The sequence below is a fragment of the Neofelis nebulosa genome, chromosome 16 (genome assembly GCF_028018385.1).
Source record: "Neofelis nebulosa isolate mNeoNeb1 chromosome 16, mNeoNeb1.pri, whole genome shotgun sequence".
Taxonomy (NCBI): Eukaryota; Metazoa; Chordata; class Mammalia; order Carnivora; family Felidae; genus Neofelis; species Neofelis nebulosa.
Genome location: NC_080797.1, coordinates 33,723,959 through 33,743,628, shown reverse-complemented (window position 1 = coordinate 33,743,628; position 19,670 = coordinate 33,723,959). Strand labels below are relative to the sequence as shown.

The 19,670-nt window shown below is 50.8% G+C and overlaps 2 protein-coding genes across 2 annotated transcripts; one reads left to right on the top strand and one right to left on the bottom strand.

The window, feature by feature from the left end:
• Positions 1–203: 203 nt before the first annotated feature.
• On the bottom strand, positions 204–13,995 carry DUSP3 (dual specificity phosphatase 3). The gene is made up of 5 exons (XM_058706002.1): positions 13,878–13,995; positions 12,536–12,611; positions 11,607–11,766; positions 8,758–8,984; positions 204–4,013 (listed from the first exon to the last, which is right to left on the bottom strand). Exons 2-5 carry the CDS (start codon positions 12,540–12,542, stop codon positions 3,808–3,810), a joined length of 600 nt encoding a protein of 199 aa, XP_058561985.1. The 5' UTR covers positions 12,543–12,611; positions 13,878–13,995; the 3' UTR covers positions 204–3,807.
• A 396-nt stretch (positions 13,996–14,391) lies between these two features.
• On the top strand, positions 14,392–18,240 carry CFAP97D1 (CFAP97 domain containing 1). Its single transcript, XM_058706003.1, has 6 exons — positions 14,392–14,585; positions 15,333–15,403; positions 15,673–15,791; positions 16,688–16,811; positions 17,551–17,607; positions 18,112–18,240. The coding sequence occupies exons 1-5, from the start codon at positions 14,462–14,464 to the stop codon at positions 17,605–17,607; spliced, it is 495 nt and encodes a 164-aa protein (XP_058561986.1). The 5' UTR covers positions 14,392–14,461; the 3' UTR covers positions 18,112–18,240.
• The last annotated feature ends 1,430 nt before the right edge of the window (positions 18,241–19,670 follow it).

Here is a 19,670-nt window from a genome sequence, read left to right as displayed (position 1 = left end):
TCTCTCTCTCTTTCTCTCAAAATAAATAAATAAACATTTAAAAATAACGAAATAAATACCTACTGCATAAATACAATCATCATGGAAATGAGAACTAGTTCAGGAGGGCTAATTTTTAGATGATGCTTATTTTGAAAAGTTAGAAAAAGCAAACAGAAGAGCAGGGAAGAAAATCAGCTGTGGTAAGAAGGACAAAAAGACCATTTCTATGTAATGTAAGACATTTATTTTGGTTACAGTTAGTGTTTTAACACTGATTTGTGATACAACAGACGTTAAGCTTACTTTCCTTTAAAACCAATTTAATACCTTCCCCTTTTCTGCCCAGAAAATTCACGCTTTCACAATCAAATCACCCTAACAGCTGGCAGGAGGTAAGTTAAGCTTCCGACGGATCTGCTCTCTCAACCGGAGAGGGTTCCTATTTCCAATCAGGATAAAACCTTGACTTGGAAAGACCAACACTGTTTGTTGGCTCTTCGGTGATTCCTGACACCGGTTTTACGACAGAAAATTTCCTGCGAGGAAAGTTCGTATCTTCATATTATAAGATCAGTGCTTATTTTAATTAAAACATTAGCATCTTAACATTAACTTGTGACACAAAAGGCACCAACTTTCCTTTTCAAACCATCCATCACCATGGGTGGAACACAGTGCCACCTGCTGGTCATCATGTTATTACATACCCTATAATTTCCAGGTGGTGGTAAATTCCAGGTGGGGGTTCTCAGAGAACCCTACAGTGTCAGGGCCAAAGGGACCTTAGAGGTCTTCTAGATGGGCCCCCTTGTTTGACAGATGGGTGATTTCTGCTCTCCAGATAACTCAGAGTGGCAGGGAAACAGACCAGCCTGTGGAAAGTGTACTGCTTTAGATTTGAGAAGAAAGCCATTTGGTGCTCTAATTCGACCTATGTGAGGGTCTGCTAGTCAAAGAAGGGATCAGGTCAGGGGAGGGGGTAAGGGCACCCTGAGTTCCTATTCCACCATTTCCCAGGGGTAGAGAGCTGTCCAGAAACAGCTTCCACTCACAGCTGGGCATATGCTGGCTCTTACACAAATAAGAGTTTTATTTTACTCAAAAATTAGGAGCTAAATCTCATGAAGTAAATACGGGGTTTCTGGGACTAAAGACTACCAAGAAATCCCAAATTATCAGCATAAAAGTAGCCCCAGAGTAAAGGCAGTAATTTTCTCAATGGCCTTTTCTCCCTCATGCCCCCACAAAAAGGCCTTCGAGAGGTCTGGTTAACTAGCCTAAGTAGCTGCGGCCGTCCTGTGGGATGACCACTGCCTAAGTGTGGGAGGGGGAACCCTGGCCCCCCAGCCCCAGAGCCTCTTCTGGAAGCAGAGCAGAAAGCTCCAACTTAGGGGTGCTACATGTTTCCTGGAGGAAGAGCCACACATTCTAACCGAATCGGGGACCCACGTTTTACTTCTGTTTCCTGGAGCAGGGATGGGTTTGTACCAACTCCCTCCCACCCGCGTGCAGACCCCCTGGGCAGTACAGCTTGAACCACCGTACTCCATCCAGAGCACCGACCGGCTCTTGTGCACACAGGCTGGGTCAAGGGCATGTTCAGGGCACCTGGGCACTCCCAGGGAGCTCCTGTCTTGGGGGAGGAGGGCAGCATGAGACAAAGAATTCAGCTTCAGGGAGCAGCAAACTTCAAAGTCTTGCCTTGGCTCTGCCTTAAGAGGCCGGGACAGCCTGGGGGCCATGCCCTCCCTCAGTCTGAAGCCCAGCTCCTTTTTCTTAAAAAAGGTAACCATACATGAAGAAGCTCTACCAACTTGATCGGGTTACTGAAAGGATCAAGTTAGATTACGTGGGACAGTGCTCTGGAAACCGTGAGGTGAGGTACACAGGTTAGAGAGGATGGCCGTTTCACTTAGGTGGGTCTACGTGGGCAGTCCGGTATCTGGAAAAGACGACAGACCCTAGTTTGTCCAGGGTGACTGTGGTCACAGAGAAAAGGGACCATGCAGCAACAGAGGTCATGACACCCGTGAGGCCCTGCGGCACCCTGCTTCTCCTTGTCTGGCCGGACGTTCCGGACGTTCCCGGTCAACTCTTGAAAAAGGCACATTCCCCGCCTCGACAGGTCAATGCTGCCGGAATTCAAATTTAAAACGGAATTTTTAACTACTCAACAAAAGTCCTGGATTTTTCCCTTCAGGCCTTCTGGGAGCTTGATACGCCCACCAGAACAACACCTTGCACACGTCTGGTGCTCAAAAAAAAAAAAAAAAAAAAAAAGTTTAATTCCACCAACTTTTATAGACCTCTACGTGCTAGGACCTGGGGGTGTGGCTGAGGGCCACCTCTCTGCTGGCAGGGAACCTGGAGAGACAGGAACGCCTCACTTTCCACGGTGACGGTCATGGAAAGTCCTAACAGGACCGTGTTCGAAACAAAACTCCTATATTCTGACAAGCGTGTGCACGCGTGTGCTAGTGCGTTCCGACATCATCCTTACAAAGTCCTAAAAAAGGCTGTTCCTGTTTGTGGTTTGCTCTACCAGCAGTGAAGGCTCCATTTGGACGCGCCGCCGTGTTTCATTTCTGCCTGGCTGAGTCATTTTTGCTCCCGGGGCCCCAGGCTCGCTCCTGGCATCACAGAGCCGTTAAGAACTACCTACAAGCGGGCACGGTGAGGAGCCACTGGTCCATCCTCTGCCTGTGTTTCTGAGACACACCCCCCCCCCCGACACACCCACACACCCACAATGTAATCGGCCAACTTCCTCCCATCCTTGGAATAGCAACCGAGACAGAAAGCAGTTAGCACGAGAGGCTGGCGCTGGCCAACACGGTCCATTCAGGGCAAACCCTTTGTAATTCTTCAAATGGTGGGGTTTTTAAATAGGCTGGAACTTCAACACTCTGTTTTCTAAAAAAATAAAAATAAAAATAAAAAAAATAAAAATAAAAATAAAATAAAATAAAATAAAATAAAATAAAATAAAATAAAACCATGCCCAAGGCATCGCGCTTCTAACAGACCAAGCAACCTGAGAGCAGTCCAAGGGGAACATTCCAAAGCAGGGGATTCTGAACGCAAGTCCTCCAACGATTCGCATCTTAAAAACTATTGACTTAGGGGAGTCTTCCAGGGGGAATCTGTTTGCCCCTCCGAGGGCCTCTTCGTTTAGGTATCTTTAATCCTAAGGAAATAATTACAATGCAGTCTCTTCATGGGAATTTCCACCCGCTAACAACTGATGGCTTCTCCAGGCCAGTTCAGACCTCACGATGGGCCTCTGCCTCTGAGCAAGGTGCGGACAGCTGGGAGGAGCAGGGGGAGACAGGCGTGGTGGAGGGAGAGGAGCCTGCGTTTGCATAGTTCCCTTACAGGGCTCGAGGTGCGGGGGTCCCCGCTCAGGAGAGGCCCCAGGGGTGGATGGTAGGGAGCAGGGGGGAGGGAGGCAGGGGGCAACGGAGGTCAGGAGGGACCCCTGTGGGCATCTCGAGCCTTACACTTGCACGGACCTCCTGCCTTCGGTCATCCAGGAGAAGGACACATGCCACACGCCTTCCCCCTCTGCGCCCCCACCTCAGGGAGGGGACATCATAAACTGCAGGCACAGGACACACACCAGGGAGCAAGAACGCCCTCCTTAGCAAGCTTCTTTATATGCCCCCCAGGGGGAAAGTGGCCCAGGGCTGTGTTGGGACAGACTTGTGGGCGAGTGCCTGGTGATGCTAGGAGCAGGGTGCACTGTGTTTCCTAAACATGGTGGCTTGGGACACCTCAACCGGGGGCTCCCCTGTCTGCCTCTAGAGAAGAGGCGGCGGGAGTGCCCTAGAGTTTCAATTTCCCCTCCTTGACTAGTCTGTCATTGAGCTGGCAGAGTTGAGCCAGGAAACCATCGTTGGGGCCGATCTCACGGTTCTGCCTCACGATGCTCAGCGCAGACTTGACATCCATCTTCTGGCGCATCATGAGGTACGCGATGACTAGGGTTGGGGAGCGGCTGTAACCTTCCCGGCAGTGGACAAGCACCCGGCCTGTAAGAAACAGGGACACGTGAGCTGGAGCTGGGGCCATCCAATCACAGAAGACCCTAGTCAAAACTCTCCTGGGGGCACCTGGGTGGCTCAGTGGGTTAAAGGGTCTGACTCTGGATTTCGGCTCAGGTTATGTCTCAAGATTCTTTTTTTTTTAATGTCTATTTAATTTTGAGAGAGAGAGAGACAGAGACAGAGTGTGAGTGGAGGAGGGGCAGAGAGGGAGACAGAATTCGAATCGGGACGTGGGGCCCGAACTCATGAAGCATGAGAGTATGACCTGAGCCAAAGTCAGACGCTTAACCGACTGAGCCACCCAGGCACCCCTGATCTCACGATTCTCGAGATTGAGCCCTGCGTCAGGCCCTGTGCGGACAGCACGGAGCCTGCTTGGGATTCTCGCCCTCCCCCTCTCTCTGCCCCCTCCCCTGCTTGTACTCTCTCTGAAAATAAATAAATAAACATTTTAAAAAATGAAAAACAAAACCAAAAAAAAAAAAACCCTTCCGGGGAAATGCAAATGAAAAGTAGAGTAAGAAGCCATTGTGTCCCCACCAGAATGACTCAGTGAAAAAGACGGAAAACACAAGGCGTCAGTCAGGCTATAGAGCAGCAGGACTTCCATCTGTGGCTGCGGAGGGGGCTGTGCGTTAGCACAGCACGCCAGCAAACTGTGGGGCAGTATGTGCTCAGCCTGGACACACGCGGCCCCTACGGCGGGGCGGGAACGTGCGCACACGTCCACCAAAAGACACCAGAACATTCACAAGGCAGCGCCCGTCACCATAAGCCCCGCTGGCAACTCCCAAAGGCCCACCAACGGTAGAAGAGATAAAGTACCAAGAACGAACACCAGAAACAACACAGATATAACACACACAGGGCATCTGGGACCCCATGGAGCAGGAGAGCGGGCAAACTGCTCTGTGCTATCAGAAGTCTGGATGGTAGTGGTGGGGGGACTGGGAGGGAACACGTGGCGGGCTTTCTAGGGTGCTGGTGGTGTCCTGTTTTCAGATCCGGGGGCTGATACGTGGGTGTGCGCGGCGCACTGATCCACACGCCTGTGATACGGGTGCTTCTCCACATGAAACTGCTATTTCAATCAAGAGCAGAACATGGAAACCACCCAAATGCCCGTCAACAGGTGAACGGACAAACCGGTACATCCACATGTTGGAAGACTACTCGGCATTAACAAGGAGCGAATTGTTGATACTTGCAGCAACAGGGATGGAATACCCAACAATTACGCTGAGTGAAAAAGGCCAGGCCAAAAGAGCATACATATAATTCCATTTATACAGAAGTCTACGAAACGTATACTCAAGTCTGGTGACAAAAAGCAGACCAGTGGTTGGAAGGTGGAGAGGGGCAGAGCGGAGAGGTCACGAAGGCATATGAGGAAACTCCAGGCAGCGGGGGAGGGGATGGATGTGTTCACGATCTTGTTTGTGGTGATGGTTTCACAAGTGCATCCGTATGTCAAAACTTCAAATTGTAGGTTTTAAATAGGTGTGATTTACCGAATGTCAATTATACCTCAACAGAATGGTTTAAAAGATAAAAGAAACATGCATGTCAACTACAAACACAAAGACAAAAATATCAAAACACACCCAGGGCACTTGGGTGGCTCAGGGGGTTGAGCATCTAACTCTTGATTTTCGGCTCTGGTCATGATTTCACGGTTTGGTTTGTGAGTTCGAGCCCCACGTCCATCCGGCTCTGCACTGACAGTACAGAGCCTGCTTGGGATTCTCTCTCTCTCCCTCCCTCTCTCTGCCCCTCCCCAGCTCGGGCATTAGTGTGCACGCGCTCTCCCTCTCTCAACATAAATAAACCTAAAAATAATAATAAACCACACCAACAAAAAACACCCTCATGGCCCTTCAAATGGCCCACGAGGCCCTACTAAAGCTGGCCCCCCACGTCCAACGCCATCTCCCCCTATCCCGTTATTAACGTGATTAACGCTATTAACGCTATGACCTATCTAACCCCACGACGCCTCAATTTCCTCATCTGGGTTAAGAGCACCCATCGCATGATGTTGTTAGGGGACTGAAGGAAATGACATATAAAGCCCTTAGGCTAGAGGGGCGCCTGGGTGGCTCGGCCGGTTAGGCGTCCGACTTTGGCTCAGGTCATGATCTCGAGACTCGTGGGTTCGAGTCCCACACCGGGCTCGGTGCTGACAGCTCAGAGCCTGGAGCCTGCTTCAGATCCTGGCTCTCCCTCTCTCCCGCTCACACTCTGTCTCTGTTTCTCAAAAATGAATAAACATTAAAAAAAAAAAATTATTTTAAGCCCTTAGGCTAGAGCCTGGCACATGTAAACACTCAATAAATAACTATCATCTGGCATCAGGAGTCCTCTAGTGGCACCTAGTATCTTCCACTATGGCAGCCCAGCTCTATGTCCCTGTTGGCCTTGCACAGACCTACCCCTCCTCTGCCAGACTGTGAGTTCCTTGAGGGCAAGGCCTGTGGGGTATTGGTTTCTGGATGCCCTACCATCCCTCGTATACATTGGTGTTCGATGAGTATTTGCTGACTAGCCAAGTAAATGATTAGCCACCAATACACGTTGACTGCCATTCCTTTGAAGGAAAGCGGCTGGTCCAGGGTCAAACACAGTCTCTTCTGTTCCCATCACCCCACCTCCAAAACATGACTCTATTTCCCCAGTGCCTCCCAAGCAGGAAGGGGAAGGCCTCCACTTTCCTGCCCATTCACTCTCCGGCCAGTGTACCCAAAGTCCGCAGAGCAGGGAACTCCCATCCATGCCCCGACCCTGGCAAGGGGACCATCTGCACAGAGGCTTCCTCACCACCTGGAACAGACTCAGGAGCCCAAGACACACAGAACCAATGGGGAAGGGGAGGGCTCGACTCCCATCCTTCCAGGCCCCACCCAAAAGCCATCCTCCTCCATAAAGCCTCCTTTGATCTTCCTGGCTGGAAATGACGGCTTCCTCCTCTGAGCACTCCTGGCTGTTCCCACTTCTCCAAAGTGACGGACACTTGGTTCCCCTGAGCCCTGCACACTGTTGGAGGCCAGTGCATTTCTGTTGACTCACTCAGCCAATCAACCCCAGAAGCATTTACACTTGGCATTAGAGTCCTTGGAATGCATTTTTGTCACTCGCTCGGTAATTATTTGCAGCGTTGTCTGCTATGTGCCCGATACTACATCAGGGGCTGGGGAGACAGACAGGGGGACCCAGTGGACCCAGCCTGAGGGCAGGCTTCATGGAAGAGAGAACACTGTGCCCAGCGCTAAAACGCAAGGTGGAGTTTGCCAGAGGACAGGGTAGGGAGAGGCAGAGAGAAATTTCCAGACTCAGCCAACGTGGGCTCCTGCTAAGGCAGGAGGTCACAAGAAGTCAAGTTATGTTCCTAGTTGTATGGAAAGAGGAAACAAAGTCAGAAAGCTCTAAGCTCCCCAAGTGGATGACCAATCCATACACAAGATGAGCAAAACGCACCCCCTTACCTGTGCCCCTTGTTGCCATCTACACAAGAACTCAGTACAGCCGAAGCCGGGGTTGGGGGACACAGGAGACCACGAAGGGCCTGACAGTGAAGTCTGCAGATTCCCTGCGTGATAACACTTCCCTCCTGAGCCCCAGATACGCCATAATCAGCATCTGGTACAAACTGGTCATTGGAAATCATTCCGGGGCGGAGGCCAGGCACAAGAAGCATTATGTAGCAGAGACAGCCTAGAATCAGGGGGACGAGGCTGACCGTGCCTTAATGGGGCGGGGGGGGGGGGGGCACTTCCCCTGAGAAGGTTGTGGGGAGGGGAGGAAGAGGCTGGGGGAAGCAGCTTGAAGGTAAAGGCAGCTGCTGAGAGAAGTAAGCTAAAAGCAGAAAGGGCAAGAGGCCCAGCCTGCTCAGCTGATGTCTGCCTTCTGCCTTCTAGGATTTCCCCCAGGGACACCTTCCCTGACTGCCAGTTCCTCACCAGTTCTGCTTCAGTCTAAGGTTTGGGAGCATTTAGAAAGTAGCTGGAAGACATGGCCCATGGGCCACAGCTTGCTGAGCACCAGCCTAAGCCAGTCACGGCTGCCCCCATTCCTCTGGCCAGGCATTCATGTAAGCCAGGTCCAGCCAGTGAGATGTGAGGGGAACCCTACTGAGGAGTTTCTGAGGACCATTCTACTCTAGGAATGAAGGAAGGAAGGAAGGAAGGAAGGAAGGAAGGAAGGAAGGAAGGAAGGAAGGAAGGAAGGAAGGAAGGAAGGAAGGAAGGAAGGAAGGAAGGAAGGAGACACATGAGAAACAGACGGCGGCCTCGTCTTTCGCTGCACTTTGTCCTGCTGGGATGTGGTGACTGGGTCTGCCACTGCCGTGGTGGGACCACTAGGGGACTGTCCAGCACGGAGGGCGGCAAGAAAGAGAGGAGAAACACCTTGTCCTGATGCCACCACTGAGCTGCTGAATCAACCGGCCCCAGAGCTCCTTCACCTCAGGACTTCTTACCACGGAAGATAAACTGTTATTACTGAAGCTGTTTGAATTGGGGGCATGGGGGGAGTGGCTGGAAATGAACTCTCAGCCAAAGTCAACTCGAACACAAGGACCCCAGGGCTGCCACCCGGTGAAAGGTTTGTACGTCTTGTGTAATGTAGCGCCACTTGATAGGTTCCAAGAGGAAGCCCACTGCGGGCCTCTTTTCCAGAAAAAAAATCCAGTCAAAGTTGCCTTGCACTGTTTCCTAGGAGGCAGGTGCCTTACCGTTCTTTTGAGCCAAGGCCTGGTCAATGAAGTCTGCAGCCCTTTCAAAGTAGGCGCTGAGGTTGAACTCCTGCGTGTCATTGGCTTTGATGCCCAGGTAGGTGATGCCGGAGTCCTTGTAGAAGTTGGCGTTGGTGTTGACGTGCATGAAGGACCTGCCCTCAGCAGCATTCAGAACATGGGTGATGCCTAGTTTCTGCAGCTTGGGGATGTCTTGAGCCACAGACCTGGACAGAAGAGAGCAGCAGGGAATGATTAACTGACCCAGTGGCAGCCCCGGGGGGAGGAAGACAGAGAAGATTCTAAGTCTCTTGGCAAAGCAAGGAACCCTCCACGCTCGGCCCCTGCCAGCTTCTCCCCATCTTATGACCCACCTCCCTCACGCCAGACATATCTAATTACCGGCAGCTTCCCCAAATAGACTGGGTGGTTTCATACCCGTGTTGTTCCTGCTCTGGAATGCCGTCCTCTAGCTTCCCCATGGACACACACCCTCTCATTTTTCACCACCCTCTGCAGTATGTCCCGGTCACCCCTCCATTCCATCTGGCATCGTGTTCCCTATGCTGAGGCGGTGGTAGAGCCCAGTGGCTAAAAATGGGCTCCAGGGCCGGACTGCCTGGGCTGAGTCCAACTCTGAGACTCACCAGCCAGGTTAACCTTGAGCAAGTCCCTTGACCTTTTTGTGACTCCAGCTTCCCTGTCTGTTAAATGGGGATGGTAACGGCAGCTACCCCGGGGGTTGTCATTGAGTGCTAAATGTGCTGTTGTGTAGACAGAGCCTGACACTGAGGACAGTGCTATTCTAATGCCTGATGGTGCTTATTTGTTTTCACGGGAGGCTGTGAGCTCCTGGAGGGAGCTTCAGGTCTGCATGCCTAGCACCTGCTACAGCACCTGGCACATAGTAGGTGCCGAATAACTATGCAGTGAATCAGAGAAAAAGACGGAAATCGGCGCCACCTAGGCAGCCCCCCTCCTTGGATTATAAAGCACGGCAGCCCCGCCAGTCCCCCAGAGGGACCCTTTTGGCCACAGACCACCGACCACGGTTCTGAAGCTCTCTCGGGTGAGGAAGCACTTGGGGACCAAGTGGCGCCAACAGAACTCTGGGGGTTACAAAACATTTGATCTGAATAGTCAAAGGGCTCCTTTATTTCATCTCACAACAACATCCCAATTCAGACAGCAGTGTATACTTCACAGAAATGCCTTCTCCTACAGGATCCTGTTTGCCTATCACAGCAGCCTGTAAGGAAGCAAGGACTCGGCTTAGACTCGGGCCCAACAGGACAGCGGAAGGATGTGCTTGTGCTCACATGGGCTGCTTGGAGGCAGAGCCGGGAGGAGACCTGACGCCAGCGCTGTTCTGTCTTCCCCTCACTCTGCCTGTCATGTCCACATCAACCGCAAATCCTGAGTTCTAGAAAACAAGGCTCATACAGGATCCTCTCTGCCCTGTGAACCCTGATTTGGTTAAGGGGCTCCCAACATGCGGGAGCACCCCCCCTCACACACACACACACACACACACACACACACACACACACACGTGGCCAAGTCGAAGCCAGATTCACTAACTGGGCAGGGGACATGTTTTCTACAGTGGCCGTCCGCACTTGCCAGTCTGGCTACCACCAGACATCCACAACCTAGTTTTTCACTTGGTAAGTGGTGGCAGCCGAATGTGCCAAACTGCCCAAGACAGTGGGTCCCAAGGGTACCAAGGCCACTTGCTGCCTGCGTTGACTGGACAGGGGGCTGGCTTTCCTCAGAACTCTGCAATTACTGAGCCCTCTGGCTGAGGCTCTGGGACTGTTTTAGCTTGTCCCTGCTCACCATACTGCACACGGTTGTATTGTAAGGCAGTGGTTGATGAAAACAAACAACTCTGAAGGTGAACTCCCATTCACCTCCCTTCTCTACTACTTGACATTCAACAAATTTACCATTATCATTAATATCCCTATGAATGTGCATTATACAGTGCCTGACACACAGTAAGTGCTCAATATGGTGAATGAATAGATGCAATGGAGGAGACGGTCCCCCATGAAGGTGGGACCTGCCTTGTGGACCCCTTTTAGCCCCGCGATGATCCCCGTTTTTGTGGCACTCCTTAGGGTAAGCAGCAGTCCTGTAGTACAGGACAGGGGGTACAGACATGAACAAGACTTTGACCCTGTCCTCACAATCCCTCAACCACTCTGGGCCACCATTTCCCCCTGGGTAAAAGGAGAGAAGAGAGTTAGTTCTGGGTTTCCAACACGCAGACCCTGGCCCACAGAGCTCAGGGCGTTGGTTAATCAAACCCTATGTGCAAGGCAGGAAAAGGAGCGAGGAAACCCCGGCCCCGCTCTCCGGATCCCACATTTGGAGTATTCCCATTCCTTGATCAGGCCTGCCCAGCCGGGAAACTTCCACGCCCGATTTGTGACGTCAGCCCGTTGCCATGGCAGCGAAGGCAGACATTCCGCGGTGACCTCACTGCAGAGCCAGGCAGCTGTCACATGACGCGCGGGCTGGAGACCGGCCGGGTGACTGAGGGCCACCTGTTAAGCGATCACGGTAGCCCGACCCCGCCCAAAGCCGAGCCCCTAGCGGGTAACGGCTGCGGGCCGCACGCCGGGCTGGCCGAGGGCCCCGGGCTCCGTGCCCCCCGCGAGGGGGAGGACCTCGTGGGGCCGGGGCGGGGTCTAGCCCCTCCGCCCCCACGCACGGGGGCGGTCGGCGACTCCAGCCCCCTCTGTGTTCCCGGACGGCGACCACGCCCCGCACCCCCCCTCCCCACGCCCGCGACGCCCCCACCCCGGCTTTCGGGTGGGCGGGGCGCCCCAGCGGCGACTCACGCGTTGCCCACGTAGATCCTGGGGGTGACCTCGTTGCAGGGCTGGCTCGGCAGGCTGTAGCAGCCGCTGCCGTCCGAGAGCAGGTCGTTGAGATCCTGCACCGAGAGCTCGAACGGGCCCGACATGGCGGCGGCCGGGCCCAGCACGCCGGGGCAGCAGCCTGCGAGGGGAGAGCCGCCGGGTCAGCTGGGCGGGGGCTCGCGAGCCGGGACCCGCCCCGTCCCGCCCCGGAGGCGGGCCCGCCGGGCGCGGGAAAAGGCGGAGCGCGGGCGGCCGACGCGCCCCGCTCCCCGCGAGAAGGCGCGCCGCTGGGGTCGCGCGGACGCTCCGAGGCCCCTAGGCACGTGCCCCGGCGGAAATGGCGCCGCCCGTGTTGGGGGAGGGGGCGGGGTCTTCGGCCCACCCGCGGCGTTTTCTGTACCATTATCCACTGGGAAGTGCAGTGGCTTCATTGGACTAAACTCGGGACGCAATAAATGTTCCTATTGACCAGGCTCCGGTTGACACCACAGGTGTCGCTCAGTTTTTGCAGGATTACCGGGACACCAGGGTTGGGCTTGTGACCTCTGACTGCCTGCTGCGGGACCAGCAGCCCAGACCTCGCCCGGGGAGCTGGTCCAAAAGGCAGAATCTGCGCCCCAGCCCAGACTTGCGGAACAAGAATGTGCCTTTTACAGCACACACTCCCTTCCCCCACCGCGATTCCTACAAAGGTTAGAGTTTGAGAAGCACAACTCTGAGGCACGGTGCTTCCAACAGTTATGGAGACCCAGCATCGTGCCCAAAAGCTTGGGTTCTGCGCAGCCAGACTTGGCATTCTGACGCTGGTCTCTCCGAACCTGTTTGCTATTTAAAAAAAAAAAAAAAAAGGATACTATTGATGTGGGAAACAAAGACAAAAGAAAAAGTTAAATTTCCTTGCTACTCACAGCCCATTGATCAGTCCCTGAAACAGGCAGAGTGACCTTCCTCTGGGAGCTCAGCTGTCTCCACGTTGATACTTTGCTAAGGGCAAAAGAGAATCTTAGCTTAACGTTACCCACCCCCCCCCCCCCTCCTGCCAGGATCTTGTAAGTTTACTTTAAACATATAGAAATTCCTTTGGAAACTTCCTTTACCTCTACCCCCCAAGATGTATGTTAGCAATCATCCTCCAAGCATATGGCCCCAGGATATACATCTGAAAGGGCTCCTGACTTTATTTATACTTTATTTATACTAAATTTATACTATTTACCAACAGTAATAAATGACTTTTTGGTAACAATAGCTAGCCTCCTCAGGGTCCTGGAAATCTTGTTTCCAAAATTCCTTACAGACTTTCTCTGTCCCTGACCCCTCCCGACTTGAAAGTACATATTCAACTTTCCACAACCCCAGTGCTCTTTCTCCCCACTGGTCCTGCCCTCATGCTTTAAGAAAACCACCGATGGGGCGCCTGGGTGGCTCAGGTTGAGCATCCAACTTCGGCTCAGGTCATGATCTCGAGGTTTGTGGGTTCAAGCCTCGTGTTGGGCTCTGTGCTGACAGCTCAGAGCCTGGATCCTGTTTTGGATTCTGTGTCTCCTCCTCTCTCTGCCCCTCCCTCATGTGTGCTCTGTCTCTGTCTCTCAAAAATAAATCAATGTAAAAAAAGAAAACCACTGTTTTGCCCCAAAGATGTCTCAAGAATTCTTTCTTGATCGTTTGCCCCAACATTTCCACATCATTTGTGCCTCGTTCCTAGGGTTGTTTGAAAGATTAAATGTGACGTTGGGGTGCCTGGGTGGCGCAGTCGGTTAAGCGTCCGACTTCAGCCAGGTCACGATCTCGCGGTCCGTGAGTTCGAGCCCCACGTCAGGCTCTGGGCTGATGGCTCGGAGCCTGGAGCCTGTTTCCGATTCTGTGTCTCCCTCTCTCTCTGCCCCTCCCCCGTTCATGCTATGTCCCAAAAATAAATAAAAAACGTTGAAAAAAAAAAATTAAAAAAAAAATAATAAATAAATAAATAAAATAAATAAATAAATGTGACGCTCAAGGAAAGCGCCCAACACTGTGCAATGAGCACTCAGTAGGTGTTCTCCTTCTACTTTAGCCAATGTAATGAGCACCCACTAGGTGCTACTACACCTGTGCTACCGTGGAGGTGAATCAGGCTCCTTTGCAGCCGGTCCAAGAGCACCTGCTAGCCCAGGGCTGGCCTCTCCTCATTTGCTGAGATCCAACTAAGAGCGGATGACGGTCTCTGTTCTCCCCCACTGCCGACGGCAGATTACCCACACCCACTCTTACCCCTCCCAAAACCAGATGTCCTGGGAGTTCAGGAAACCTCATCCTGAGTCCAGCCCTGCCACTAACTCGGTTCTTGAGCAGCAAAGCAGGCTGTGACTCTGGACTTCAGTTTCCTCATCTGCAAAAGGAAGAAATTGGATGAGATTATCCTTCAGGCCATCTTTCACCTTCCCCCCAAAGCTGGTGGTCTCACGGCTCCAGGGGATCCATCACGGTGGAGACTAGTTAGCTTAGAGCCCAAGGTGTATAACCAAGGCTGGACTCCTCCACCCCAGCCCCCACCCGGAGCCTTCCCACCCCTCCCAGCGCACCACACCTTTCCCCGTAGTGCTGGCGGCAGCTGCCTGCGAGGCAGGTGGGAGAGCGAGCTTCTGAGTCTCACCCCTCATCTTGACTTGGACCTAGATTAGCTTTCAAGCAGAAGCCCAGGGGTGGCCAGGCATGCTCCGCCACTCCTCTTCCTTCCCCAAGACCCGTCCCTGATGTCATAACTGGGTAACTATGACAACATGTCACGGGGACCGCTGAGGACCTCACAGAGGAGCCTGGGTGCCTCATTTCTGAAGTGAGACTAGGAAGAGAAGATGAACAATTGCCTGGATTATCTTGCCTACCCTGTAATCGTCTCTAATCACAGGCAGAGCACGACCTTCAGGAAGAAACTGGACTTTGGCCACTACATATTTCACAAGAATAGGATACAAATAGGTATGTGGGCCATTGGGGCAGGACACTGTGATTAGGGGTTCTGGAAGGGTCCACCTTAGAGAGATTGACAGTAAACCAGACCAGGACAGGGCTTTGCAGTGATGTGGCCTTATCTGCTGGGTTGGGTCAAGAGAACAGCATCAGTGACAAAATTTATCGTCCACCCGGAGTCCGGTGGACGGAAATGCTCATTTAAACTCGTTAAAGCCAAAGAAAACTAGAGAGGCTCCCAACAGGCTAGTCCTATTGTGGAGGATGAGAGAGGCTCTTTTTTTTTTTTTTTTTTTTTAATGTTTATTTATTTTTGAGAGAGAGAGAGAGCATGAGCAGGGGAGGAGCAGAGAGAGAGGGAGACACAGAATCCAAAGCGGGCTCCAGACTCTGAGCTGTCAGCACAGAGCCTGATGTGGGGCTTGAACTCCCGAACCGTGAGATCAGGACCTGAGCTGAAGTCAGACACTTAACCAATTGAGCCACCCAGGTACCCCGGGAGAGGCTCTTTCACTGGGTGCAAAGAACATTGCTCTCTACGTTTTACTTGTTCCCGCCCTCACGTTCTTTCACGTCTGCTAAAAAACTCATCAAAGATGTCAGCTTGGGACAGTTAAACTTCCCCAACTAGAGTAAGGTCGGAATTCAAAATCGTAATGTTTATTAGTCGGACGGTCATTTAGAATGAGTGGGTTTTCCAAGGTGGCTGAGGGGACTCCTGTGTCGTTAACGTGGCTCTCTTTTATCCTTCTCTAGTGAAGCCTACTGTCGATACCAAACCTCCGGTGGCACACACGCATCACATTTTAAAACTGAGCAAACTACAGGTATTTGTTCTTGCCATTTGCAGATGTACTTGACTGATCTTTATCTATGTCCTGAAGGGGTCCAGCTTCCCAGAGCCTCATGAATACCCACCTAACCCAGAGATTTGTTACTCCTCCCCTCCCCTTGCACACCAGCCATTTCCTGTGCTCTGCTCCCCGTCTCCATGGTGGCCCCCAATTTGCCCCTCCCCCGCCATCCCAGAGGACGGTGATCCTGAGCCGTTGGGTGTTGGACGATGTCACCATGCTGGGGTGTGGTTTCTTACCAGGGTGAACAAAAGCGAATCGACAAAATCGAATATGAAAACAAACAACTGTGTCAGAAAATCGCAAACGCCCATCGCGGCCCTGCCAGGGTGGATTGCTGGAATGAATATTTTTCCAAGAGGTAGTGTCCTTTCTCCCCTTTTCATTTTTGGAAAGTCAGAATTGACTTGCCCCTTATTGAATTTTAGTGCAAGCTTCCCTTGAGCAAGAGGACTTGAAGGAAGGTATCTTGTCGGGTAAGCCGGAGAGACCAGATTAAGGAGAATAAAAACTACTCAAAAGGGGGACCTTCCTCTAGCGTTAAAGACTCCTAACTTTTATTGCATCTAAGAGACTTTTTGGAGTCCTATTCAGAGTTTGTCACGGGAAAATACCGCATAGTTTTGTCAAATGGTGACCAGAGGTGGGACTCTGACACAGCGTTCTTGAGGATCGGTTCCTCAAATATTTCCTGAGCAACTACTATGTGCTAAGTGCTATGAATAGAGATGAAATATATATATATATATATATATATATATTTCAAATGATGAAATATATATAGATGAAATATATATATGTATATATATATATATATATATAGATGAAATAAAGATTTCCTTGTATATCTGAAATAGTTGAAAGCTGAAAAGAAGCGAAGCAGAACTTGTCCCTGGCCCTTTGTGATGTATCCATAGGCAAGCCCCTTCCCCCATGACATAAACCAGACATTCTCAGTCCTGGTTTCACATAACCATTCCTGGGGTGCTGCTACCAAGTGCCAATGTCCAACCTGCACCCCAGACCAATAAAGTAGAATCTTCTAGCGGACATCAGGGTTGAAAAACCACTGATACAAACCTACCAATGCTGTGCACGTTCGCCAGAGTGTAGTCGATTTCAACAGGTATATGGGGCCTCAGGGATCAGCAGGACAGTGTGTTCCCTGTGCTTAGGCAGCCTGGGTTTATGACATCACGACTTCATCCGAGAGGGATATTTTATTCTTCAACCATCTCAGGATTTTGTGTTTTTCAGCTTGAACAGAGAAACAAGAAACCGGGAGCTAGTGAGAATCACCGTGGAAAACCAGGGCATTCTGAAGAGGCTTGGCGATCGAAAACCGCACTATGACCGCAGATCATCCGAGATAGATTGGCAGGCACGTGGATACTCCGCCCTATTCCCTCGCACACACAGAGTTTGCCTGTGTTCAGAGTAGAGTCGGTCTCAGAAGAGACCCCTGAGTGGCTGAGGGAGCGATCATGAGAAATGCAACAATCGGTAAAAGGGAAGCTGCCCAGAGCAAACAAAGCTAACGACAGGAGCAAGCCACCCTCCTTGGTAGCAAAGCTGCTATGCGTCAGTTTCAGAAAATAATACCTCCTAGCGTCTTCCTTCAGGCTTTAATTCATTGAGGAAAGCCAAATGTACAAGCAGAGAGGAGGAAGGGTATACCATTCAGTGTGCGGGTGATTTCCTTCATTTAGGAATGACCCTTCAAGAAGGAAAAAAAGAAAAAAGGCATCTGCGGTGTTTTTAAAACCCCCCCACTCCTTGGCTTTGGTCTGTAAGCCTTTTCTAAGCTAGCCTTAGGAGTTAGACGTTCAACTTAAAAAAAATTTTTTTAACGTTTATATATTATTGAGAGACAGACAGAGAGAGAGCAGGAGCATGGGAGGGGCAGAGAGAGGAGGAGACACAGAATGGGAAGCAGGCCCCAGACTCCGAGCTGTCAGCACAGGGCCCGACGCAGGGCTTGAAATCACAAATCCTGAGATCATGACCTGAGCCGAAGTCGGACGCTTAACCCACTGAGCCACCCAGGCGCCCCTAGAACTTCTACTTTAGCACCAGCCCCCTGGCACTGACATAATTCTCTCTGATTTTTTTCTTTCAAGAATTCAAGGCGCTATATCAGAAATACAACAAAATATCTTCTCTCCCGAGATGAATAGGTATGTCTTCCCGTGGCCGCTTCTTACTGTGAAATAACAGTGATCACAGTTGATATCAAAGCCCTAAGAACTGTGTAGATGAAGAACAAGGGGCCCAGTTAAAGGGATGGATTTTGCTCTTCTGTTAGTATAAGGGAACTTAGGGCTGTGTCTTCTCTCCCTATGAGTAGGAAATGACTGGCTTTTGTCATCAGCTTTTGAGTCTTCATGTGAGTCTTAAGGGGAAGTGATTTGTTCCAATAAAACATAAACAGGAGGTCTCGTGGCTTTACTGTTGTGCCAAAAGTTGAATTATGTGTCTCTGTCACTGTTCAAAAGTACCGTTGTGTTGGCATTTTGTATTATTTAACTTTATTAGTAATGGCCAAGTTTGGGATTTTTTTTTTTTTTTTTTTTTTTTATCCCTGGGGAGAAAGATAAATGGACACACAGGCTTTCCAAAGAATAGGTCTGTGTAATTAATGTGTCTCTATTTTTCTCCTTCTCTTTTCCCCTGAATACAAGGTTACTCACAGTGGAAAAGATACAAGAGAAAGCCCTAGGATTTCTTAGCTGCTTAGACTCTCAAAACACTCCTAAGTGGCTGAATGCTCAATCCTAGGATGCTACAATAAAGCTTGGAACATAAAATGAGTAAGTTACATTTAAGGTACCTGAAGGCTTTCAGTCCCATCCCGAAATGGAGACAGAGTGGGGCAGGCAGAAGGAAGGATACAACCATTTTTATTTGGGGCTATGAAAAGAAGTGTCTATGAGAGAGAAGGCAAGAGAAGCATACACCATCACCACCATCGTAGAGGGGAGGGAGGCGGGGTAAGATGACCCAGCCACAAACACAGCTCTGTCAAAATGGAAAACAGAAGCACGTGATAAGATTAAGGTCCTGACAACACAGAGAACAAATGCCATTTCTCTGTGAATACACAGAATTGGAAAAGAATGCTTCATTGAAGTTTCCGTGTACTCTGTTCATTTATAAGGGGGCGGCCACAGTGAAAATGTCAAACGTATCTCAAAACATATGGCAAGACAACATTCCCTGACGGCTGTGACTGGTCATGTTGGGGTTGAGCCCGACTTTATTTAAACTTTTTATTTTGAAAGAGAGTAGATCTTAAGTGTTGTCATCACAAATAAATAAACTGTTTGTTTTAAAATAGATTCACAGGAGGGGCACCTGGGTGGCTCAGTCGGTTAAGCGTCCGACTTCGGCTCAGGTCACGATCTCGCGGTCCGTGGGTTCGAGCCCCGCGTCGGGCTCTGGGCAGATGGCTCAGAGCCTGGAGCCTGTTTCCGATTCTGTGTCTCCCTCTCTCTCTGCCCCTCCCCCGTTCATGCTCTGTCTCTCTCTGTCTCAAAAAAATAAATAAATGTTAAAAAAAAAAATTTATAAAATAGATTCACAGGAAGTTGCAAATAAAGCATGGGGTGGGAGTGGGGCACTCCCGCACCCTTCACCCAGCCTTCTCCCCAAGTTAGCATCCTTTTTTTTTTTTTTTTTAGCATCTTGCACAACTGACAAGATGTAGTTTCTAGCTTTTTGGACTATTACGAATAAAGCAGCTATGAATATTTGTTCCAAGGGTCTGCATGAAAATCAGTTTAACTTCCTTGGGATAAGCACCCAAGAATACAATTGCTGGGTTGTATGGTAAGTCTATTTTAAAAGGAACTCGGGGCGCCTGGGTGGCTCAGTTGGTTAAGCGTCCGACTTCGGCTCAGGTCATGATCTCGCGGTCCGTGAGTTCGAGCCCCACGTCGGGCTCTGTGCTGACAGCTTGGAGCCTGGAGCCTGCTTCGGATTCTGTGTCTCCCTCTCTCTCTGACCCTCCCCCGTTCATGCTCTGTCTCTCTCTGTCTCAAAAATAAATAAACATTAAAAAAAATTTTTAAATAAAATAAATAAAAAATAAAATAAAAAGGAACTACATCAGGGTACCTGGGTGGCTCAGTCGGTTGGGCGTCTGACCTTGGCCCAGGTCATGATCCTGCACTTTGTGGGTTCAAGCCCTGCGTCGGGCTCTGTGCTTCAGCTCAAAGCCTGGAGCCTGCTTCGGATTCTG